Raw genomic sequence first — 26,328 nt, forward strand, 5'->3', positions numbered from 1 at the left:
TTCGAGGTGATCCTAAGTGTACTAGATAGTAGCAGGCTAGGAAACCAATAGCATAATAATGGACTTTGCCATATCCTCCAATATTGAGTGAATTGATATTATCAATTTAGAAATGAAATCGATAAGGGCAAAGTGCCTTTGACACTTGTTTTTTTTTTTTTTTTTTCGTTTAATACCAATTCATTTGTTTGATAATGATCCAGAGAAGTAAATTAAAAAATAATAATATAAATAATACAATTATTATATATATATATATATATATATATATATATATATATATATATATATATATATATATATATATATATATATATATATATATATTATAATTGTATTATTTATATTCTTTTTTTATTATTATTTATTAATTGTATTATTATTATTTATGTTATTTATTTATTTATTATTTATTATTATTATTTTTAATATATATATATATATATATATATATATATAATATATACTGTATATACACAGTGTCTGTTATTTTATTCTTAATATATTATAATATTTATATAAGTACAGTATAATGTTTCAATAGATTTATGCTACAATATGAGAATAAAAAGGGTCAATACTAAAAGAAAATTAAAGAGAACCACTCATGGCTTGGCTTCTCTGGTAGCTTTATGTAGACTGGCTACAAATCAGTCACAACCTATAGTTTATTACAGAAAAAACTAGCATTATAGGAATAATGATACTGCATCAGGTTGCATAATCACTGCTTCACCACTCCTCCACTTTGGCAGCCACCTTTCTGGGATGATGTATGTGCATGGCTCTGGACTGTAGCCTAACCAGTATCCATTGCTAAATTCACCCAACAAGATCACATTTGTGTCTAGTCAGATTCCCAGCAGTCACATATTGTAGCGGAAGGTCATGCTGGTGTTTTCTATTGTCCTGTGGCTTAGACATTTTTCATTTGTACCCCCTGTGTCTTATTGGTTTGTTGGCCGACCTACCAAGCATGCCCTAATACATTTTTCTAGCCCTATTCCTATCGACAACTGATGCCCATACATATCTGATGTTTTTTGTTTTTTGTGGCAAGATGTTTTTTTTTTCCACAACATTATCTTAATTTTTGTTCTAGCAAAATGTTAAGTCTTTTGATACAAAAAAATTCAAAAAAATCAGTTGGGTTTTGGGGGAGGGTGTTTAGGAAATTCTGTTGATCAATGCCAATTTTGTCACAGGTTGACAGGGGGAGTAAGACCAGATAGTGGAAAGGTGAGGGCAGGCAGCATGGCCAAATAGTGACATGGGGAAGGAGAAGAGGCAGTGGCATTGGATTATGATTATGATTAAGGATTGGATTATGATAAAGGTTGTGGGAAAATATTGTAAAGTGGTGGAACAGAGTTCACAGCACGACCAGTATATGATGAAGAGGAGGTAGAGCAACAACGGGGAATAGTCAAGACAAAAAAATAATAGAAACAAAGAGAGAGAGAGAGAAGACAGTTAGACTAGACTGTAGGGCAGGGAGAGAGAAGCATCAAGATCAAAATGCTTAGGAGGGGGAAGGGGGAAGGTACAATTAAATGATATTGTTAAGGGAGAGAAGTGAGACCAGATTAGGAGGTAGGAAGGGAGAAGAAGAAAGCAAGTGTGGACAATAGGGGGGAAAGAATGAATGGGACCTGCTATCTTTTGTAGATGTCTCAGGATTTAGCATCTTTTTTTATATAGTAATTTTTGATATCTATTTTAAATATAGCTTCTTTGTTAACTAAGTCACTTTTGAAGCTTTACCAAAGTAAATGTGTGCTTTGGCCATGTAGGGCAAACAACAAGTTCATGTAGTTTTAGCTCTGCCAAGCATACACATTTTTCTTTACTCACCTGCTACACTGTTTAGCAACTAAGAGAGAAATGGGGCTATGGAAGTTCTGCCCAAATGCACAGGCTTCTAGTCACGTTGGAACTGTTTGTATCCCCGTACAAGACAATGGGAGTACAAAAAGGTTTGATGCAGCTCAGAAGGACAACAGATGGATGTAAACTGCAGGCCAAATAAACTTGTCAGTGAACTCTGAGGGTCCTTTCACACGGGCATTCCACCCAGAAAGACTCCACTTTGCTCAGTGGGGGATCTATCCGCTAATCACTGCTAAGCAGGCGGATGACAGGTCTATCTCTGCTCACTGTGCTGAGACGGACCTGTCTGAGCCCAGCTCTCCTCTATGAGGAGATCTGATGAAAACTGATCTCCTGTCCATTTTCATCCAATCCCATCCGATCTGATCCTCCAGACAGATAGAAAATAGGGTTATCATCCATCTGGATTTCATGAACAGGATCGGATCGAATAGCAGCGGGTGTCAGCAGACATGTCACCGCTGACATCCGTTGCCCCATAGGGGTGCATGGAGCGTCCGATTAGGTCCACCTGAAAAACTCTCAGATGAACCTGATTGTAAAGCCCATGTGAAAGGGGCCTGATTGATCTCAAATGCATCTCAAACTTATTTCAAATGCAACCTAGCCACTTGCTTACTGGGCAATTATATCCCTTCTTGACCAGGCCAATTTTCAGCTTTTTCACAGAAAAAGAGCTTGCTTTTGGTGGTACTTAATCACCACTGGGTTTTTTATTTTTTGCTAATCAAATAAAAAAACAGTAAACATTTAAAAAAAAAAAAGTTTTTCATATTTTGTTATAAAATTTTCCAAACAGGTAATTTTTCTCCTTCACAGATTGGCACTTATGAGGTGGCACTGATGGGCACTGATAGGCTACACTGATGGGCAGTGATAGGTGGTACTGATGGGCAAAGATAGGTGGCACTGATGAGGCAGCACTGGTGGACACTGATCAAGAGGCACTGATGAGGCAGCACTGATGGACGCTGATAGGTGGTACTGATGGGCACTGATAGATGGCACAGAACGGTGGCACAGATAGGCAGTACTGAGGGGCACTGATAGGTGACACTGATGGGCACTGATATGCATCACTGATGGACACTTAAAGGCACTGGTGGGCAGCACTGATAGGCATCACTGATAAGTGACAATGATAATGAGGCAGTGATGAGCACTGATAGGCTACACTGATGAGCACTGGTAGGTGGTACTGGTGGGCAAAGATAGGTGGCACTGATGAGGCAGCACTGGTGGACACTGATCAAGAGGCACTGATGAGGCAGCACTGATGGACACTGATAGGTGGTACTGATGGGCACTGATAGATGGCACAGAAAGGTGGCACTGATAGGCAGTACTGAGGGGCACTGATAGGTGACACTGATGGGCACTGATATGCATCACTGATGGACACTTAAAGGCACTGGTGGGCAGCACTGATAGGCATCACTGATAAGTGACAATGATAATGAGGCAGTGATGAGCACTGATAGGCTACACTGATGAGCACTGGTAGGTGGTACTGGTGGGCATTGATTAGTAGTACTGATGTGCAATAATATATGGCACTGGTGGGCACTGATTAGCAACACTGGCAGCACTAAATAGCAGCACTGGTGGGCACCAAGGGGACCGATGTCCCTCTAACAGAAGCCAGTTAATGGCTTTCTTCTTTTCTTCATGAGGGAAAACAAAAGCCGATAACCAGCTTCTGTTTACTTCCGCGATCAGCTGTCATAGGCTGCCAGCTGATCACATGGTAAAGGGCCCACTGTGATTGGCCCTTTACCCTGATCAGTATTCAGCCCAGTCCCAAGGGCAGAGTGTGCCGCCCTTAGATAGGGGGCAGAAACTGATAGGTGGCACTGATGGCCACTGATGAGGTGGTACTGGTGGACACTGATCAGGAGGCACTGATGAGTCAGCACTGATGGACACTAATAGGTGGCACTTATGGGCACTGATAGATGGCACGGAGAGATGGCACTGATAGGCAGCACTGATGGAAACTGATAGGCAGCACTCATGGTCACTTATAGGCATGGGTAGGCAGTACTGATAGGCGTTACTGAAAAGTAACACTGATGATGAGGCAGTGAAAAGCACTGATAGGCTGCACAGATGAGCACTGATAGGTGGCACAGGCGTGCACTGATTAGCAGTACTGGTAGGCAATGATAGAGCGCACAGCCCGTGTGCCCCAGGGGGCATGTAAGCAGAATGGAAGGACATCCATGCAACCCTCCCGGCATTTCAAGCTTGTGCTGTAGTAGGCACCAGGTGGTTAAAGTGTGCATAAAATCTAGCAATACATTTATCCTATTTGCTCCCTTTTGGTCTGTTAGTTTGGTTTGTTTATTTGCTGCCCTTTAGCCTGTTAAATATATCATTATAAGCATTTTAATATCTCTGTTCAACATATGCAAAAAAAATAGCTGTTCATCCTGTCAAAAATCTTGTGAACTGATAACTTACTGTGCCTGTTATCAATTATTATTGGTCCCTGGCACGTCTCTGGACAACAAAGTACCTCCCCCTGTTATGGAGAGAAGAAGGCGGTGTTACGCAGTCCTAACAAGCTCCCAGCTCTCGGGTGACAATGATGCCTATTACGGTTGTCACCCTAGGACAGGAAGTGAGTTAATGGCAGGAATGGATAACAGGTGAAAATTAAAGGAGTAAGTGTGAAAAATGAATGCAGCCACCATATCTAAGGACAATTAAGCTGCAATACTTTAAAGCGTATCTAAACGCCAATCAACATTTTTAAAGGATAAGTTTACCTTTAGTAACATGTTAAATGTTACACCAATACTTAGGGTGTAACATCTTAGTAAATCAACTGCTGCTACCTCGAACTGATCCCCCACTGTGACAGTGGGCGGGAGATCCTCTCCCCGCACCCGCTGTCATAATTCAGAAACAGCATAGCCATGCGGGGCTCTGCCCATACGGCTGCATCATTCATTCACAGAGTTCTGTGAATGAATGAATGAACAAGAACTACCTCCTGACAGCAGGGAAGATCTCTGTACTAACATAGCATAGTCTCCTGAGATCCAAATTTTTTTTTATTGTACTGCCCGTTGGGTTAAACGAATAAAAGACTAATAGTGTGTAACAGGCTTAAGAACTTATATGAAGGGAATTACATGAACTCAAATTAAGTATTTACTGTATTTTCTGGCGTATAAGACTACTTTTGAACCTCACAAAAATCCCCCAAAAATGGTAGGTCGTCTTATACGCCGAGTATAATATCTCCAAGGTAACCTAAGTAGAAGTATTACCGGTAGACCATGTAATAGGGGGGTCGTCTTATACGCCCAGTCGTCTTATACGCCGGAAAATACGGTATATATATTTATGTAATTTATGAATATTTAACTGCTTCAAATTTCAAACTATTTTTAATTGTTTTTATGGGTTTTTTTTTTTAGGAAAAAATAACACTGCTGCAGAAAACCTTCAGTGTAATGTTTATAATGTTTCTATTGTTAATTGTTCATGGACTGTTGGTAGAGAAGCCCCAAACGATACCCAATACACCTTGGCTTTCAGGCAAACACCAGATGACAGCCACATACCAAATCCAAAGTAAGTTTTTTTTTTTTTTTTTTGTGCCATTTGTTTTTTTAATATAACAGAACATCTTTTGGGATGAATTAGAACAGAGACTGAGAGCCAGGCCTTCTCCTCCACATCAGTGCCTGACCTCACAAATGTGCTTCAGGAAGAATGGTCAAACATTCCCATAGACATGTAGCACCCTCCTAGGTAGGTGCTAGGAAAAAGCATCTATTGCTCCTTCTGCTTATCAGGGGAGCCTGATCAGTTAGGTTGCCTCTTGCATGTCTCCAAGTGTGATTCACTGGGTCTGAGGGAGTGTCCCCACTGTATCCAATGAGGGAGCTTGTTGGACAGTGGAGGAAACGCAGCCAGTGACACATTAGGTTTTATGGGAGTCCCAGTGGGAGGGCATTCTTGCAATGCATCCTGGGATTGCTCATAAAACCTGAGGGGACATGTGACTTTGGCGGGAAGCAGGAGGAGGCAGATGGCTGGTGATCTTGGCCTAGTGATCTTGGCCTAGTGGACCAGGTGTGGAGCTGAGCTGCAGAGGATCCAGTGTAGCTGACAGTGGAGTTGCTGGCAGAGTCTCTTGGGAAAAACAGTGTCGTGAGTACTGTGGGACTTGCAAAAGGGTCGGCCCAGGAAGGGTACCACTCCAGTGAAGTCAGGGGATCAAGGAGCTAGCTCACACAAGAGAGAAGTACAGTAAAGGGGGTGCCGTGTAGAACCCTGAAGAATAGGAATAAAGGGCGTGCCTAGTTGGGCCCTGAAGAGCGATTCACACAGTAATACAAGTCCATTAAATTCTTCTTCACTGCTGTTAACAAGGTGAAGCAGCGGCCTTTGCCGCACTCAGTTATCTCTAGACGTCCCAGCAAATTGTGCATAGTTTATTCAAGTTGGAGTATCCCACTCACCCCTTCTCCTATCCAAGTTCTCAAATAAAACTACAAAAAAAAAAAACCCTAGACTGTTTCTTGACTGAGCCAAGCACTTTGAAAATGCTAAACCTTGATGTTGTTGCTATGGGTAACCCAGGGGAATCCGTAACCAGCAGCTCCAAACGGTGTAGTGCTACAGACACGTTCCTAAACCATGTGGACAGCCTTCCCCAAAGAGTTGAAGCTGTTATAGCTGCAAAAGGTGGGCCAACTCAATATTGAACCCTACAGACTAAGACTGAGATGCCATTAAAGTTCATGTGCGTGTAAAGGCAGGTGTCCCAATAGTTTTGGTAATATAGTGTACATATATACACCGATCAGCCATAACATTATGACCACTAACAGGTAAAGTAAATATCTCATTACAATCGCATCTGAAAATAGGTGGGATATATTAGGCAGCAAGTGAACATGTTGTCCATGAAGTTGATGTGGTAAAAGCATAAAAAATGGGCATCGTAGTTTGTTGTATATGGCGCTGCGAAGCCCATGGTGACCCATGTCAACAGCTAAAAGCTTCTTCAATGGTCACATGAACATCAGAACTGGACTGCAGAGCAATGGAAAAAGGTGGCCTGGTCTGATGAATCATGTGGATGGACGGGTGCGTGTGCATCACTTACCTGGGGAAGAGATGGCACTAAGATATGATATAAGAAGGAAAGTCCACAGAGGCAGTGTGATGCTTTGGGCAATGTTCTGCTGGGAAATCTTGGGTCCTGCCATTCATGTGGATGTTACTTTGGTGTCCATGCCTCAATGCGTCAGGGCTGCTTTAGCAAAAGGGGGCCATACTCAATATTAGGTGGGCGGTCATAATGTTATTACTAATTGGTGTATATACAGGTGCATCTCATAAAATTTGAATATCATTAAAAGTTAATTTAATTTATTTCAGTAATTCAATTAGAAATGTGAAACTCATATATTTTATTTAGATGCGTTACACACAGGTTGATATATTTCATGCCTTTCTTTCTTTTAATTTTGATTATTATGGCTTACAACTAGTGAAAACCTAAAATTCAGTATCATAGAAAATTAGAATATTGCATAAGATCAATAAAAAAAAAAGGATTTTTGACAGAGAAATGTTGGCTTACTGAAGGGTATGCCTTTGCACAGTATAGTATGCAATCAATATATATATATGTCTGGCTGATTTTATTTATATTGTTTCTATGAGTAAAATACACTGTATTTTAAAGTTTACATATGCTGTATCCGATGTCACATTTGTCTTTTATTACACCCAAGGCCCAAGCTACCAGTTTTCCTCAGTAACCCTTGGGTAAGCAATATATTTCAGTCCCAGTTACTAGTACCAATTCTTGCTCAATCTGTTCCTAGTGGATACAGAATCCTGTCCATGACAGAGGTTAAATTTGCCATGGATGAATTTAATCTCAGACAGTTTAGCAGAGACTGGCTGAGATTTGATCCTTCTTTGGGCAGGCAGGTTGTTCTGAAGTTGATCCCTAAAGCCTCGTACACACGCGTCGAAATTCGGCCGGCAATTTTCGTCCGACGACCGATCTGCCGACTTGTTAGTATGATGCTTCCGACAACGACCTGACTTTTCGGCCGCAAAAAATCTATTGTGCAGGCTATAAAGTTTTTGTCCTCCGTCAAAACACGTCCGATTCTCGTGCAGTCAGTACAGATTTCGACAGGGAAAAATCTTATGAGCAAGACTGGGCATGCTCAGAGAAGAAAGAACACAAAGAAAGCAAACCAACACATGACATCACTTCTGAAGTAGAATTTTGTCGTGCGGGAAAATTCGTGTGCAGTCTAGGCACATTCCAACCAACAAAACACCACTCTGGACAAAAGATGGACGACCGGTCGGCGGAAATTTGTTGGGTGTGTACTAGGCTTTAATCAACTTCACTACAACAAGCCTGTCAAATTTTTTGCATGCGATCACTGCCAGGGCCTAGTCACCAGCAGTGATCATTGCATTTTCTTGGCAGGGAAGGCTCCCCTCCAGGAGAACACAATAGCATTGCAGGAGAGATTCCAGCTGTGGTGGAAAGAAAGGAAATTGTATAATGGATAAATCTATAGACAAAATGAAAATGTATTTAACTGCTGAATGTTGTATTTAACTATAACTTTTTTTATTTTTATCCATGCTATATATTTTTGCAATAAGGCAGAACCGTGTGTATGCACCATGTGATAACTACAGAACAGATTCTATTGGAAGACAAATTGGATGTATTTTGAAATCTCCAAAAATTCATTTCAATGTGAGCGTATACGTACAATTGGTGGGATCAAGTAGTGAAACATCAATCAAGTTCTTTGATAAACTGTTAAAATTGGATCATTTTGGTAACGTGGCGCATTTTTATTGCTATTTGTAAAGTCAGGAAATAAGTTGGCAAAAATAAATAATGAAGTGGAAGATTCATACATGCTATAATATAACAGAAATAATTGTATGTCATAACACATTTCTGCTCTTCTTTGTATTGTGATACAATGTACCAATTATTTTATGATAACCAGCTATTCTCTTCTTTGGGTTTTATTACTATGGTCGTAGTGGCGGACATATTGAGAATTTTGTTGAAGTTTATATAAACACAAAATCTAATTTTGAGGATGTTTAGCATCATGCCTCACTATATACAGTTTTTCTATCAGATCTGCAACCTACAGCGTCCTAAAGGAACGCACTCATCAGGTAGACAACGTTGTTGCTAATTGAAAGGAAATGGCTTAGAGTTGTCACTCTGCAAGAGGAAGTGATAATCCTTGCACGATCCCCAGATAAGAACTTTTAAAAGGTTCAAAACATTATTTGCGTAAGAAAGCTGTATACAGTAAGAAATTTTGCCAAACTACTTAAAATTGTGTTTACATATATTAACTTTTTTTCTAAAAATAATTTGATTTAAATATAATGTTTGCCTCTTGTTAACCAGCTGCTCCACTTCTACGGCGGCAGGTCAGCTCTATTACGCAAAAGGACATACCTGTACGTTGTTTTGTGTAATAGACAGTGTTGATTGGCCAAAGGGGGGAGCCAATCAGCAGGTCCAGTGGACATGATGTCCACCGACCACCCGCAATCGCTCCCTATAGAGATGGAACAACGGTCTGCCTATGTAAGCAAGGAAGACCTCCGTTCTGTCACAGATGAACACAGAGATCTCTATATTCATTTAGTAAGTACATCCCCCACACAGTTAGAAAGCACCCCCTAGGAACACACAACACTTTGATCGCCCCTGGTGTTAACCCCTTCCCTGCCTGTGTCATTAGTACAGTAACAGTGCATAATTTTAGCACTGATTACTGTAGTAATGTCACTGGTCCCCTCAAAAGTGTCAAAAGTGTCAGTTAGGTGTCCAATCTGTCCGGCACAATGTCAAAGTCCCACTAAAAATCCCTAAACACTGCCATTACTAGTAAAAAAAAAAAATAATTATAAAAATGACATAAATCTTTCCCCTAGTTTGTAGACGGCATAACTTTTGCGCAAACCAATGAATATACACTTATTGGGATTTTTTTTTTACCAAAAATATGTGGCAGAATACATATTGGCTTAAATTGATGAAAAAATTTCATTTTATAATTTTTTTTTTTATTGGCTGTGTTTTATAGCAAAAAGTAAAAAAAAAAAAAAATATATATATATATATTTTTTTTTTTTCAGAATTGTGACTAGTTTATTTGATTATAGAGCAAAAAATAAAAACCAAGGAGCTGATAAAATACCACTAAAAGAAAGCTCTGTTTGTGGAGAAAAAAGGACATACATTTTATTTGGGTACAGCGTTGCACGACCACAAAATTGTCAGTTAAAGTAACGCAGTGCCGTATCGCAAACAAAAACGGCCTGGTCATTAGGGAGGTAAAACTTTCTGGTCCAGAAGTGTTTAGAAGAAGTTTGTATTCAAAGGAGTTTGAAGAGTTAAAATGGGTTTGCTTCTAATTATAAAATTAAAATACCAGTTGGTTTTAGGATAAAGGTCAAACAGCTGCAAGTCTCTATTTCCATACTGGGTGGCACAGTGGTGTAGTGGTTAGCACTTTCACCTAGCAGCAAGAGGGTTGCTGGTTCAAATCCCAACCACAACACTACCTGTCTGGAGTTTGCATGTTCTCGCTGTGCCTACGTGGGTTTCCTCTGGGTACTCTGGTTTCCTCCCACACTCCAAAGACATGCTGGTAGGTTAATTGGATCTTGTATAAAATTGGCCCTACTGTGTATGTATGTGAGTTAGGGACCTTAGATTGTAAGCTCCTTGAGGGCAGGGACTGATGGGAATGTGTAATGTATATGTAAAGCGCTGCATAAATTGACAGTGCTATATAAGTACCTTAAAATAAATAAATACTGAAGTTCCCTGAGAAATTGGAATTACCTGACTTTTCTGTCAACGCACTCCAGTATGATCTCTAAGCCCAAAATTAAAATATTGTTTTTCATCTTAAAGGTTTTCAAACATTTTAAGGCATTTAACTTTGCATATACAGTATGTAATGTGCGCAAACCTCCAGTTCCTTTAGTCTAGTGTATAAATTAAATCCAAAACAAATAAAATTGAACCAAATTTAACTAAATTAAAAAACAAGCAAGCTGGACACACCTCAGTGATTTCACAACACCACACATTCTAGGTTAAGGCGGTTTTAAACCTAAAAAAAAAAAAAAAAACCTGCAAGACAAAGGCATAATGAGCTAGTATGCATCGCATACTAGCTCATTGTGAATTACTTACCTTAGAACGAAGCCCCAACACGGACCCCCGGACACCGCTGTGGGAGCTGACATGATCCCTCGGCGTCTCTTGGGTTCTGCGGCTCCGGCGCCGCAATGGCGTCACTCCCGCGCGGGAGTCATTTTCCGGCAAGCTCCCGGCAAGGAAAGCTGAAGGTCCGCCGGACCATCAGAGCGCATGCAACGCTCGCGTGAGCAGCTGCATACACTGCAAATATCTCCTAAACCATGCCGGTTTAGGAGATATTAATTGTACCTACAGGTAAGCCTTATTATAGGCTTACCTGTAGTTAAAAGTGGAAAAAAGCGGTATACTACCGCTTTAATTAAACATATAGTGCAGCGCAACAAAGTAAACATGTGATAAAGTCAATTAATCATATTCTTATAGACATAATATTGTGCAACACAGTCTTTCCAAATGTAAATAATATAAAAATTTGGAAGTTCTTTAAATCCCAAGTAATCCTGTGCAGTTGTTTATAGGAAAACTTGCTTTACAGGGCAGAACCACGATGTAAAAATGATAGTCAGTCCAGATGCATTTGGCAGGCAGTGCAGCCATGGTATGGAAAAATGATCTGGGAATTCACCTAAGGTCTAGAAAGAAAGGCATTGGGAAGCAGAGGTTCCATTAGGAGTCTTGGGCCTGGGGCTGCTGCCTGATTTGATGCTGATTGCCTTTTTATTGTTGAATTGGATGGATGCATGAATGGATGAAATCCTAAGGGCTCTCCACAATCAATCCAGCAATGTGATATAAAATATGTGTTTAGAGTAAACTGAATGTATAGCCTTTTTTGTATATACATTAAAAGAAAATCTTGTAATTTAAATAATGCTATTCATATGTGCTTATTATTAATTACCCTGTTTCTCTATAAAGCTTATAATCATCTACTGAATGCTAAAAATATATTTTTATTGAATGTAAGAATTAATTATGAGAGTGCAAGCATGTGAAAGTAAATTAATCACTTTAAACTAAACACTAAAATAATAAATTAAACTAGGTGCTCTATTAAAATATTCTATACTTTTCTTCTAACCTGTTATTTTCTATAGTGAACTTTATCTACCAGCTTTTAAAACTCTGCACTGATAGATCAATACAATTTTTTTGTGTTTCTAGTCATTTTAGATCCTCCAAGAAACGTACGCCTGAATTATAGTTTAGATGAACTTGAAATTACATGGGAGACTCCAGAGACATACAGCGATCTACCCAGCAATTACTTCACATACAGTGTTAATATAAATGAGGTAATATCTCCTATTTTACTTCTGTTTGTATTTCTAATTATTTCACACACTAGAGATGGGCTGCACAACCCCCTGTTTGGTTCATGCCAGAACTCTCGAACATTGCAAAAATTCAGAGCTGAATAACGAACTCCATTGAAGTCTATGGGACCCGATCTGGAAAAATCAAAAGTGTCCATTTTGAGGGCTTAGATGTCCACTAATAATGAAGTTATTGGGCATAAAAAGGGTATGGGGGTCCGTATACTGCCCTGGGGACATGTATCAATGAAAAAAATGTTTGTAAAAAAAAACAATTTTTAAATGAGCATGCATTTACTGATGTTTAAAGTTAAATAATAATAAAAATTAAAAAATTATTTTAAATATAGTGCCTGGGGGGTCCCATTAGTCTGCCTGTATAGAACCTGCTGCAGAAAAATGTCATTGTCAGTCTTGCACAGATTCCACATCCCAAAAACACTTAATCGGCAACATCGGCATCAGGGGCTTGATAGCTGCTGCTAATACAGGACTGATTCATTTTGATAAATGTCCGCTGGTCAATGGAGTCTGAGGACAGACACACTGTCTTATCTGTCACAAAACCTCCGCCCATTCCTTCCGGGGTTCTCTTCTGGAAAAACAGATTAAAAAATCCCCCTCCTCTGCTAGGAGGAAATAATACCAGGGGTCTTCACATATATTCAAATATGTCATCCCCACCCCTTGCTCAAAACAAGCCCCAGACAAATAGGTCGCTCCGATGTATCCCTGCTCAGATATATCTCTGGTCCGTCCCTATCTAGCAAATTCCACCTTCCCCACTCTAAACTCTCCTGGTCGCTATAGCGATCAACTGGTACTCCATTAAGGTTTAATGTCTAGAAAGACATCACAACTAAGTTTACCTGATCTTTTCCTTTTAACCTGTATATATGTATATATATAGATGTTTGTCCTCTCCCATATGGATTTTCAATGAATGCACACATCAGACTAACCATATCGTTCACCTTCTGGACTAACCTAAGCACCGATTCGGTGCACTTTCTAAACCTCAACAAACTTTTATGCTGTTAAAACTAGACCAAAATAATATTATGTATGTTCCTAGGAACGAACAAAATTGTAATCATGTATGTCATTCGTATTGTAAACATATAATATTGAGCATATATTGTACAGCCCGATTTGCCAACACCGATTCTTTTAAAACTCTAAGACTGCACCCGGCACGGGGCACAAGCAGGGTGATTGGCACCCCATTACGATTTCCATCAGAGGAACAATGCTCCATTTAAAACCGTGTCGGAGGCCGTTATGGCACGACCAGAGGGATGCGCACTTCTACTTCTCGGCTGGTTGCATAATGGGTCCGTGTCATGTGATGCCGCACAGCCAATGAGTGCATGTGCGGCTCACATAAAAGGCCAGGGAACATCCGTAGACACTCATTCTGCTGCCAACAGAGGGAGCGGTGAGGTCACGGAAGTAGATGCTGCTGTGGACAACTAGGTAAGCTTCATTCCAGCTCCTGGGAAAAGGAAACATTGCTCACCATTTGTAGAATTGGTGATTTATCCTTGAGAAAGGCCCTAATCGAGCCGAAATGCGTAGGACTTACTAGGATCATACCCAAGATCCTTTTCCCTTATTTTGCTTTGGATTCTGTTTATCCCCAACCTGGAAAATAGAAATAGCAAAATAGGTGGATCTCTATCACCGTTTTCAAGTCACAATTTTTCCATACTTTCACACTATGGGCTTTACCCATACACCAATTGTCTATGGGTCATCCCATCTTTAATATGTAATCTGTTATTATTATTATTATCAATAAATTTTCTTCTTTTTCAACGTTATTTTCTAACCTACTCTTGCCCTTAAAGTCCCCTTACCTGGGTTTGAGGCACCTACATCCACCACAATATTACAAAACCTCCGGCAGCACTGAATGTCCATTCGGAAAGCACACTGGATGCAGGGCAGCCCATTTTTATAATGGGCAAGTTCTGGCCAGTGGGCTATTGCCATGACCCAGTAACCAAGTGGATCATCAACTAGAAAGCTCTACATGTCATTTTTTGCCCCAAGATAATCTCCCACCATATGATACAGATGCTGCCGATGGGATGTTGAAGCTGACAGCCCTGGGTGCTGAGGACTGAAAAAATGTGAAATGCATCACTGAGGCGGCTCGCTTATCTACCCCTTCTCTCTTGACCAACAGAAGCCTCAAAATTAGCCTTTCCATGAGACTATAACCTAGCCGAGTCTGGAAGGCATTGCATAAACTCCTTTTTAAGGTGCCCTCAAGATAAAAATCTAGCCTTTCCATGAGACTGTAACCTAGCAGAGTCTGGAAAAGGCATTGCATAAACTCCTCTTTAAGCTGTCCTCAATATATTTCAGACTTTCCCCTTGTAACGGTGGTCAAGGAGGGTTGCCAACCAATAATGATCCTTCTCCTTGATGCCACAAATTCTCGGGTCCATTTGCAGGCTTTGAAAAATGAGGGGGGCCATGCAATGCAAGTTTGCGGAGGCATGAGAAACAGAGTCCTCAGGGTCACTGAGGATTACAGTATTTGGAACTGCCTCCTCCCAGCCACGTACTACTCCCAAGGGTACTGGGGAAAGAAAACCATCTCTAAAGGTTTGACATATGTTTTCCTCTGCTTCAATGCCTCCAAAGCTGCCAGAATCATTATGCCACGCAGAATCTGCTTCAGCCGAAACACAACTGGGATTGTGCCACTGATGCATGCATTGTCACGGTTCACCATCCTTGTAACCTAAAATGGCGACAAGTAAAAAACACTGCATGACCAAATTGAAGGCAACATGTGTCAACTTTCCCTGGGTGGACAGGAGGTTAGTGCCATTCCTGGCTCTAGCTGGCATGGCGTGAACTACCTCTGGGCCTGCCCCTGCATACATGAAACAATCTCTGCTCTAGTGCAGCCCCTGTCCCCTAGACAGAAAAGCATAAGCACTGCATGGCATCTTTAACCTAATTTATTGAATAGCCCCTTGAACACTTAGGGGGTACCGGTGGTTCATAGGACAATTCAGCAGAAGAGGGCATGGAGGAGGAGGAGAAGAAGGGGTGGAGCTGACAAATCTCGGATCATCATCACCACCAGCTGTATGGAGACATGGTGGCAAAACAAGCTACAGCGCTGAGCCCTGTTCTGCATCCTTCTGAGTTGCAAGCAGAGTTACCCAGTGTGTTGTGAATGAAATATGGTGCCCTGACCATGCTTGCTAGTGATGTCGCGAACCTAAAATTCGCCCTTCGCGAACGGCGAACGCGAACATCGGCAAATGTTCGCGAACCGGCGAACCGGGCGAACCGCCATAGACTTCAATAGGCAGGCGAATTTTAAAACACACAGGGACTCTTTCTGGCCACAATAGTGATGGAAAAGTTGTTTCAAGGGGACTAACACCTGGACTGTGGCAAGCCGGAGAGGGATCACGCAAAAAAAAGTTCTTAAAAATTATAATTTTTTGATAGAGAGCCAATTATTGGAAAAATTAAAAAAAAATAAAAATAAAAAATTTCTTTGGATATAGCATCTGGGGGGTCTAAAAAGTGTACCTGTCAAGTTTCAGCTCTGTAGCATGTCCAGAACCCCTAAAAAACAGCATTTTTCTTATATTTTCAGGAATACGGCTTCTCTGCGGCTGGCTTTTTCTCTTGCAGGCATTTAGCGGGCATTTTTTTAGGCAGGCATGTCATTTTTTGTATTTAGTGTCTGGAGGGTCTAAAAAGTGTACCTGTCAAGTTTCAGCTCTGTAGCATGTCCAGAACCCCTAAAAAACAGCATTTTTCTTATATTTTCAGGAATATGGCTTCTCTGCGGCTGGCTTTTTTTCTTGCAGGCATTTAGCGGGCATTTTTTTAGGCAGGCATGTCATTTTTTGTATTCAGTGTCTGGGCGGTCTAAAAAGTGTACCTGTCAAGTTTCAGCTCTGTAGCATGTCCAGAACCCCTAAAAAAACAGCATTTTTCTTATATTTTCAGGAATACGGCTTCTCTGCGGCTGGCTTTTTCTCTTGCAGGCATTTAGCGGTCATTTTTTTAGGCAGGCATGTCATTTTTTGTATTTAGTGTCTGGGGGGTCTAAAAAGTGTACCTGTCAAGTTTCAGCTCTGTAGCATGTCCAGAACTCCTAAAAAACAGCATTTTTCTTATATTTTCAGGAATACGGCTTCTCTGTGGCTGGCTTTTTCTCTTGCAGGCATTTAGCGGGCATTTTTTTAGGCAGGCATGTCATTTTTTGTATTTAGTGTCTGGGGGGTCTAAAAAGTGTACCTGTCAAGTTTCAGCTCTGTAGCATGTCCAGAACCCCTAAAAAACAGCATTTTTCTTATATTTTCAGGAATACGGCTTCTCTGCGGCTGGCTTTTTCTCTTGCAGGCATTTAGCGGTCATTTTTTTAGGCAGGCATGTCATTTTTTGTATTTAGTGTCTGGGGGGTCTAAAAAGTGTACCTGTCAAGTTTCAGCTCTGTAGCATGTCCAGAACCCCTAAAAAACAGCATTTTTCTTATATTTTCAGGAATACGGCTTCTCTGCGGCTGGCTTTTTCTCTTGCAGGCATTTAGCGGGCATTTTTTTAGGCAGGCATTTCATTTTTTGTATTTAGTGTCTGGGGGGTCTAAAAAGTGTACCTGTCAAGTTTCAGCTCTGTAGCATGTCCAGAACCCCTAAAAAACAGCATTTTTCTTATATTTTCAGGAAAACGGCTTCTCTGCGGCTGGCTTTTTCTCTTGCAGGCATTTAGCGGGCATTTTTTTAGGCAGGCATGTCATTTTTTGTATTTAGTGTCTGGGGGGTCTAAAAAGTGTACCTGTCAAGTTTCAGCTCTGTAGCATGTCCAGAACCCCTAAAAAACAGCATTTTTCTTATATTTTCAGGAATACGGCTTCTCTGCGGCTGTCTTTTTCTCTTGCAGGCATTAAGCAGGCATTTTTTTAGGCAGGCATGTCATTTTTTGTATTTAGTGTCTGGGGGGTCTAAAAAGTGTACCTGTCAAGTTTCAGCTCTGTAGCATGTCCAGAACCCCTAAAAAACAGCATTTTTCTTATATTTTCAGGAATACGGCTTCTCTGCGGCTGGCTTTTTCTCTTGCAGGCATTTAGCGGGCATTTTTTTAGGCAGGCATGTCATTTTTTGTATTTAGTGTCTGGGGGGTCTAAAAAGTGTACCTGTCAAGTTTCAGCTCTGTAGCATGTCCAGAACCCCTAAAAAACAGCATTTTTCTTATATTTTCAGGAATACGGCTTCTCTGCGGCTGTCTTTTTCTCTTGCAGGCATTAAGCAGGCATTTTTTTAGGCAGGCATGTCATTTTTTGTATTTAGTGTCTGGGGGGTCTAAAAAGTGTACCTGTCAAGTTTCAGCTCTGTAGCATGTCCAGAACCCCTAAAAAACAGCATTTTTCTTATATTTTCAGGAATACGGCTTCTCTGCGGCTGGCTTTTTCTCTTGCAGGCATTTAGCGGGCATTTTTTTAGGCAGGCATGTCATTTTTTGTATTTAGTGTCTGGGGGGTCTAAAAAGTGTACCTGTCAAGTTTCAGCTCTGTAGTATGTCCAGAACCCCAAAAAAACAGCATTTTTCTTATAATTTTTAGTAGAAAACTAATGCAGTGTCTTTCCGCTGTCTTTTTTTCTTTCTGGCAAGCTGAAATATGATATGCCAAGGCAAACATGCCTATCAGTTGAGCTATGACACAGACAACACTGCACACATGGGGAAATATGTAAAACAAAAAACAGGAAAAGGAAATTAGGTGACGGTCACAAAACATGATATTGTGATTGGCCAAATAAAAAGTCGCCTCGCGATGAGGTCGCGCCAAAGTCGCGCTAAGTCGCGCCAAAGTCGCACTGGAAGCGACGCTACTTTAGTGGTAGCGGCAGTGTAAACCAGCACTAAAACATCCAGTGTGTGAATACGATCAGGTATGATGTTTTATCGGTCAAGTAGTGTAAGGGTTACGCCCGTCGCCCGCTTCACAGTGACAGACCAAACTCTGACAGACCAAACTCCCCGTTTAACAGTCAGTCAGTCCATTTGCACAACCGCAAACTCCCCATTTGCACAAGGTTGGATACCAGCTAGCCATGTCCCGTTCCTTGTCCTCACTGACATCATTGAAGGTCTCTTCCTCCACCCAGCCACGTACAACACCAAGGGTCCCCGAAAGGTGACAACAAGCCCCCTGGGACGCCTGCTGTGGCTGGTATTCCACCTCCTCAAAGCCAACATCCTCCTCTGACTTCTCTTCTTCAGACTCCTCTCTCTGCGTTGCCACAGGTCCAGCAATTGACAACGACAAGGCTGCTTCTGGTGGTGATGGGGACCACAACTCTTCCTCTTCATGCTCATCTACAGCCTGATCCAGTACTCTTCGCAGGGCACGCTCCAGAAAAAAGGCATATGGGATGAGGTCGATGATGTTGCCTTGGGTTCGACTGACCACCAGGGTTGTCACCTCCGCAAAACGACGCATGAGCCTACAGCCATTGTTCATGAGCATTCAGTAACGCGGCCAAAAAATACCCAGCTCCACAGAAAGAATGAAAGAAAATGAATGTTTTTTCTATGAAAAATTATCCTGCGGATCGCTTTTGGTCTGTACACAATGAAGCAACCACCTTATCATCTGGGGTGTGCCAACACAATCCTAGAGGTGATCGCTTCATTGTGATACGCAAGCCCCTTCACCACGACAAGGTAACGATCACGAAGGGGAATTGACACATGTATGTGCCTTTTTTTTTGTTTTTTGTTTTTTTGCAGCCACAGTGTAGCACCAGAGTCCAGAAAAATTAGGCATGTACACATGCATGAAAAAGCAGGTATTGTTGCAGCCGCTTCTGTAGCAGCGGCCTGAAAAATTTAGGTTTTAAGGCAGAAAGTGCACTAAAAAATTGCGGCTTGAACCGTAGTTGGTGGCGGAGACGTCACGTAAGTCATCCGGCATGCAGAGAATGATTATATACAGCAGCGTGTGGACCATTTTTAGGCCAAGGCATCTCAGTCATCACCAGGCCTTTTTAAGTCAAATGCATCCCCCACTGTCAGTCCCTTCGGGATCCATGCCTCATTCATCTTAATAAACGTGAGGTAATCAAGACTTTTTTGACCTAGGCGACTTCTCTTCTCAGTGACAATACCTCCTGCTGCGCTGAAGGTCCTTTCTGACAGCACACTTGAAGCGGGGCAGGCCACAAGTTCAATGGCAAATTGGGATAGCTCAGGCCACAGGTCAAGCCTGCACACCCAGTAGTCAAGGGTTTCATCGCTCCTCAGAGTGTCGATATCTGCAGTTAAGGCAAGGTAGACTGCTACCTGTCGGTCGAGTCGTTCTCTGAGGGTGGACCCCGAAGGGCTGTGGCGATGCATAGGACTAAAAAAGCTCCGCATGTCCTCCATCAACAAGACGTCTGTAAAGCGTCCTGTCCTTGCCGGCGTGGTTGTGGTGGTAGGAGGAGGATTACTTTCACCTCTTCCCCTGTTGGATTCCCGTTGTGCTGTGACATCACCCTTATATGCTGTGTAAAGCATACTTTTTAACTTATTTTGTAGCTGCTGCATCCTTTGCGACTGCCGGTAATTGGGTAACATATCACAGACTTTCTGCTTATACCAGGGGTCTAGTAGCGTGGCCACCCAGTACAGGTCATTCTCCTTCAGCCTTTTTATACGAGGGTCCCTCAACAGGCATGACAGCATGAAAGACCCCATTTGCACAAGGTTGGATGCCGAGCTACGCATGTCCAATTCCTCGTCCTCACTGATGTCATTGAAGGTGTGTTCTTCCCCCCAGCCACGTATAACACCACGGCTACCAGATAGGTGACAACGAGCACCCTGGGATGCCTGCTGTGGTTGGTGTTCCTCCTCCTCAAAGCCACATTCCTCCTCTGACTCCTCTTCCTCACACTCCTCTTCCAGTGTTGCCGCAGGTCCAGCAATCGATGGTAAGGCTGTTTCTGGTGGTGGTGATGGTGACCACAACTCTTCCTCTTCCTCTTCACGCTCATCTACGGCCTGATCCAGCACTCTTCGCAGGGCACGCTCCAGGAAAAAAACATATGGGATGATGTCGCTGATGGTGCCTTCGGTGCGACTCACTAGGTTTGTCACCTCCTCAAAAGGACGCATGAGCCTACAGGCATTGCGCATGAGCGTCCAGTAACGTGGCAAAAAAATACCCAGCTCCGCAGAGGCAGTCCTAGCACCCCGGTCATACAAATACTCGTTGACCGCTTTTTCTTGTTGGAGCAGGCGGTCGAACATTAGCAGTGTTGAATTCCAACATGTCGGGCTGTCGCAAATCAAGCGCCTCACTGGCATGTTGTTTCGCCGCTGAATATCTGCAAAGTGCGCCATGGCCGTGTAGGAACGCCTGAAATGGCCACACACCTTCCTGGCCTGCTTGAGGACGTCCTGTAAGCCTGGGTACTTCTGCACAAAACGTTGCACAATCAGATTCAACACATGTGCCATGCACGGCACATGTGTCAACTTGCCCAAATTCAATGCCGCCAACAAATTGCTGCCGTTGTCACACACCACTTTGCCGATCTCCAGTTGGTGCGGGGTCAGCCACTGATCCACCTGTGCGTTCAGGGCGGACAGTAGTGCTGGTCCGGTGTGACTCTCTGCTTTCAGGCAAGTCAACCCCAAGACAGCGTGACACTGTCGTATCCGGCATGTGGAATAGCCCCTGGGGAGCTGGGGGGGTGCAGTTGGTGTGGAGCAAGACGCAACAGCAGAAGAGGACTCAGCCGAGGAGGTTAGCAAAGAGGATGGAGTAGGAGGAGTAGAGGAGGTGGCAGCAGGCCTGCCTGCAAGTCGTGGCGGTGTCACCAACTCCTCTGCAGCAGAGCCATGCATTCCATGCTTGGCAGCCGCCAGCAGGTTTACCCAATGCGCAGTGTAAGTTATATACCTGCCCTGACCGTGCTTTGCAGACCAGCTATCAGTGGTCAGATGGACCCTTGCCCCAACACTGTGTGCCAGACGGGACATGATTTCCTTTTCCACAATAGAGTACAGGTTGGGGATTGCCTTTTGTGAAAAATAATTTCGGCCGGGTACCTTCCACTGCGGTGTCCCAATAGCGACAAAATTTTTGAAGGCCTCAGACTCCACCAGCTTGTATGGTAAAAGCTGGCGGGCTAAGAGTTCCGACAAGCCAGCTGTCAGACACCGGGCAAGGGGGTGACTCTGTGAGATTGGCTTCTTACGCTCAAACATTTCCTTCACAGACACCTGACTGTGGGCAGGTGACGAGCAGGAACTGCTGAAGGTGAGAGGCGGAGGGGCGGGTTGTTGATAGGGGGCATGGAGGACAGCAGTGGTTGACGTGGCTGAAGATGCTGGACCAGGAGGAGGATGGTGGCTTTCAGTTTGTGTGCTGCTTTTACTCATGTGTTGATCCCATAGGCGTTTGTGATGTGAGATCATGTGCCTTCGCAAAGCAGTTGTACCTAGGTGGGTGTTGGACTTCCCACGACTCAGTTTCTTTTGGCACAGGTTACAAATGGCATCGCTGATATCAGAGGCAGACACACAAAAAAAATGCCACACTGCTGAGCTTTGCAAGGACGGCATTCTGGTGGTGGCAACAGCTTGCGTTGATTGGCGTGCTGTCTGGCTGACCCCGGGTGCCGAATCTACATGCTGTCTGACTGCGCCACTAGCTCCTTGCGATGACCTCCTCCCCCTGCTTCCAACTCGTCTCCTCCTCCTCTCTGTCTCCCCATCTGAACTTTCCCCCTCTTCTTCTGCTCTTCGAGCAGGCACCCAGGTGACATCCACAGACACATCGTCATCATCAGCCGCTTCACTTGACAACTCAGCAAAGGCAGCAGCAGCAGGTACAACATCATCATCATCATCATCACAATGTACGTCCATGTGTATAATGCTGCCTGACTGAGACATATCCCCGTTATCTACATCCTCTGGCACTAATAGTTGCGCATCACTTATTTCTTCCAACTGATGTGAAAATAACTCCTCTGATGGATCAAGTGAAGCGGCTGTGGTGCTAGTGTTGGTGGTGGTGCCGGCGGGCTGGCGAGTGGTAAATTGAGAGGTGCCTGAAGCTGAGCTGGAGGAGGATGGTACATTAAGGTTCCGAGCGGAAGCTGTAGATGATTGGGTGTGCTGTGTAAGCCAGTCAACTATGGCCTCAGAATTTTTTGAGTTCAGGGTCTGTGGTGGCCTCTGAACACTGGGCATTATTCTAGGGCCTAAGGAAATCACAGCACCACGACCACGACGGCCCTTGCGGGGTGGCCTGCCTCTGCCTGTCATTTTTTTTAATGTGTTGTTACTGTTGTACTATGAGTGCAAGCTGCTGTGCCACCTTATATATCAGTGGTGGGTGGGCAGTGGCACAGTACACTCTCTGTGGACCTGACAGCAGTCACTGGCACCCAGGCAACTGCAATTTAAAAAATATATATATTTTTTTTTACTTTGCAAGCTGCTGTGCCACCTTATATATCAGTGGTGGGTGGGCAGTGGCACAGTACACTCTCTGTGGACCTGACAGCAGTCACTGGCACCCAGGCAACTGCAATTTAAAAAATATATATATATATATTTTTTTACTTTGCAAGCTGCTGTGCCACCTTATATATCAGTGGTGGGTGGGCAGTGGCACAGTACACTCTCTGTGGACCTGACAGCAGTCACTGGCACCCAGGCAACGGCAATTTAAAAAAATATATATTTTTTTTTACTTTGCAAGCTGCTGTGCCACCTTATATATCAGTGGTGGGTGGGCAGTGGCACAGTACACTCTCTGTGGACCTGACAGCAGTCACTGGCACCCAGGCAACTGCAATTTAAAAAAATATATTTTTTTTTTACTTTGCAAGCTGCTGTGCCACCTTATATATCAGTGGTGGGTGGGCAGTGGCACAGTACACTCTCTGTGGACCTGACAGCAGTCACTGGCACCCAGGCAACTGCAATTTAAAAAAAATATATATTTTTTTTACTTTGCTAGCTGCTGTGCCACCTTATATATCAGTGGTGGGTGGGCACACAGTGGCACTGCAGTGGGCACAGTACACTCTGTGGACCTGACAGTCACTGGCAGCCCAGGCAACTGCAATAATAAAAAATATTTTTTTTTTCAATTTATTGCAACAAGATGCTGTGCCACCGTATATATATCAGTGGTGGGCAGTGCACTGCAGTGGGTACAGTGCACTCTGTGGACCTGACACAGCACTCACTGCAATTATGACAGAGGAAAAAAAAAATATTTTTTAAAATGCCAGATACTGTGCCTGTGCCACCCGAAATGAGTGTGGTGTGCACACAGTACAGTCTGTGGTAGGTCTGTGGCCTCTCACACAAAGCGGGCAGGCAACTGCAGTGTACAATAGATATATATATATATATATATATATATATATATAGGAAAAACTCTATTACCAGTTACCAGCCCTTAAAAGGGCTTTTGGGGACGCTAAATATATATATATGTATATATATAAATGAAAAAAAAAAAAACCTCAATTACAAGCCCTTAAAAGGGCTTTTGGGGACACTAGATAGATAGATAGATATATATATATATATATAAGAAGAAACAACTCAATTACCAGCCCTTAAAAGGGCTTTTGGGGACGCTATATATATATATATATATATATATATATATATATATATATAAAAAAAAATACACAAATACCAGCCCTTAGAAGGGCTTTTTGGGGTGCTGTCCTTACAGCAGTAGTGGACCAAGAACACTGCAAGACCAGGAACACTGACTAACTGTCCCTAGCTTAACAGCAGCAGCAGCAGCAGCAGCAGCTCTCTCCCTACTCTCACTACACACACTGCTTCAGAATGATCTAAGATGGATGCTGCCCTTGCTTATTTATAGGAGGTGGGAGGGTGTGGGAGGGAGGTATGCTGATTGGCTGGAAATGTGTCTGCTGACTGTGAGGTTCAGGGTCAAAGTTTGCCTCAATGATGTATTATGGGGGGCGGACCGAACATCGCATATGTTCGCCCGCAGCGGCGAACGCGAACATGCGAAGTTCGCCGGGAACTGTTCGCCGGCGAACAGTTCTATACATCTCTAATGCTTGCTGGACTACATGTCAGCGGTAACGTGGACCTTGAGTCATAGCGGGGGGTATACCTGAAAGGTGAGGAGTAAGGAGGAGCAGAATTGCATCCCTTTTGTGTGGCTTTTAGGTGCTCTTGCCAAAGGGCTGAGTGGTAGGAGGTTAAATGCCTTGTCAAGCATGTGGTACCCAAACGGCTGGTGTGTTTGCCTTGCTTGATGTGTTTCAGGCAAAGTTTGCAAATTGCAACAGTGTGAATGGCTGCAATTGTGCTAAAAAAGGCCCAGACAGCTGAGCTGTGGGATGTGGGCCAGGAGATAACAGCTCCTCAATGTGATGGAATAGGGTGACTGCTCTCTACTCTTCCATGATGGCTGCCTATTTGGGGTTTCGGCTCACCCTCACTTCCCTCCTCTGCTCTATCCGGCACCCAAGTCACGTCAGTAACCTCATCATCATCATCCCCTTCATCCTCATCATCACTGGAGCCAACTTGGAAATACGCTATGGCTAGGGAAACATGACTGCCATTGTTCTCCCCCGTTAGGCTCATGTTCCTACAGTATCTCACAAAAGTGAGTACACCACTCACATTTTTGTAAATATTTTAGTATAACTTTTCATGTGACAACACTGAAGAAATGACACTTTGCTACAATGTAAAGTACTAAACCGCTGGCAACAAAAGTAAGTACACCCCTAAGTGAACATGTCCAAATTGGGCCCAATCAGCCATTTTTACTCCACAGTGTCATGTGACTCATTAGTGTTACAAGGTTTCAGGTGTGAATAGGGAGCAGGTGTGTTGAATTTGGTGTTTTTGCTCTCACTCTCTCATACTGGTCTCTGGAAGTTCAACATGGCACTTCATGGCAAAGAACTCTCTGAGGATCTGAAAAAAAGAATTGTTGCTCTACATAAAGATGGCCTAGGCTATAAGAAGATTGCCAAGACCTTGAAACTGAGTTGCAGGACGGTGGCCAAGACCATACAGTGGCTTAACAGGACAGGTTCCACTCAGAACACGCCTCACCATGGTCAACCAAAGAAGTTGAGTGCACATGCTCAGCGTCATATCCAGAGGTTGTTTTTGGGAAATAGACATATGAGTGCTGCCAGCATTGCTGCAGAGGTTAAAGGGGTGGGGGCCTGCTTGCAAGTGCTTCGACCATACGCCGCACACTGCATCAAATTGGTCTGCACTGCTGTCATCCCAGAAAGAAGCCTCTTCTAAAGATGATGCACAAGAAAGCCCGCAAACAGTTTGCTGAAGACAAGCAGACTAAGGACATGAATTACAGGAACCATGTCCTGTGGTCTGATGAGATCTAGATAAACTTATTTGGTTCAGATGGTGTCAAGTGGGTGTGGCAGCAACCAGAGGAGGTGTACAAAGACAAGTGTGTCTTGCCTACAGTCAATCATGGTGGTGAGAGTGTCATGGTCTGGGGCTGCCTGTGTGCTGTTGGCACCGGGGAGCTACAGTTCATTGAGAGAACCATGAATGCAAACATGTACTGTGACATACTGAAGCAAAGCATGATCCCCTCCCTTCAGAGACTGGGCCACAGGGCAGTATTTCAACATGATAATGACCCCAAAAACACTTCCACGATGACCACTGCCTTGTGAAAGAAGCTGAGGGTAAAGGTGATGGAGTGGCCAAGCCCGTCTCCAGACCTAAACCCTATTGAGCATCTGTGGGACATCCTCAAATGGAAGGTGGAGGAGCACAAGGGCTCTAACATCCACCAGTTCCGTGATATCATCATGGAGGAGTGGAAGAGGACTCCAGTGACAACCTGTGAAGCTCTGATGAACTCCATGC

General features: G+C 43.2%; 1 protein-coding gene across 1 annotated transcript in view; it reads left to right on the top strand.

Moving 5' to 3' along the window:
- Positions 1–26,328, top strand: part of LOC309548015 (granulocyte-macrophage colony-stimulating factor receptor subunit alpha-like) — a gene marked incomplete at its 3' end in the record, with an annotated part of 96,620 nt that overhangs the window by 47,356 nt on the left and 22,936 nt on the right. Inside the window, exons 4-6 of the mRNA XM_082247995.1 lie at positions 5,319–5,475; positions 8,554–8,735; positions 12,269–12,399. Coding sequence (XP_082104121.1) covers positions 5,319–5,475; positions 8,554–8,735; positions 12,269–12,399 — 470 coding nt within the window. The remainder of the gene's footprint in view (positions 1–5,318; positions 5,476–8,553; positions 8,736–12,268; positions 12,400–26,328) is intronic.

Source organism: Pelophylax lessonae (genome assembly GCF_965119305.1).
Source record: "Pelophylax lessonae genome assembly, chromosome: 2".
In the NCBI taxonomy this organism is placed as follows: domain Eukaryota; kingdom Metazoa; phylum Chordata; class Amphibia; order Anura; family Ranidae; genus Pelophylax; species Pelophylax lessonae.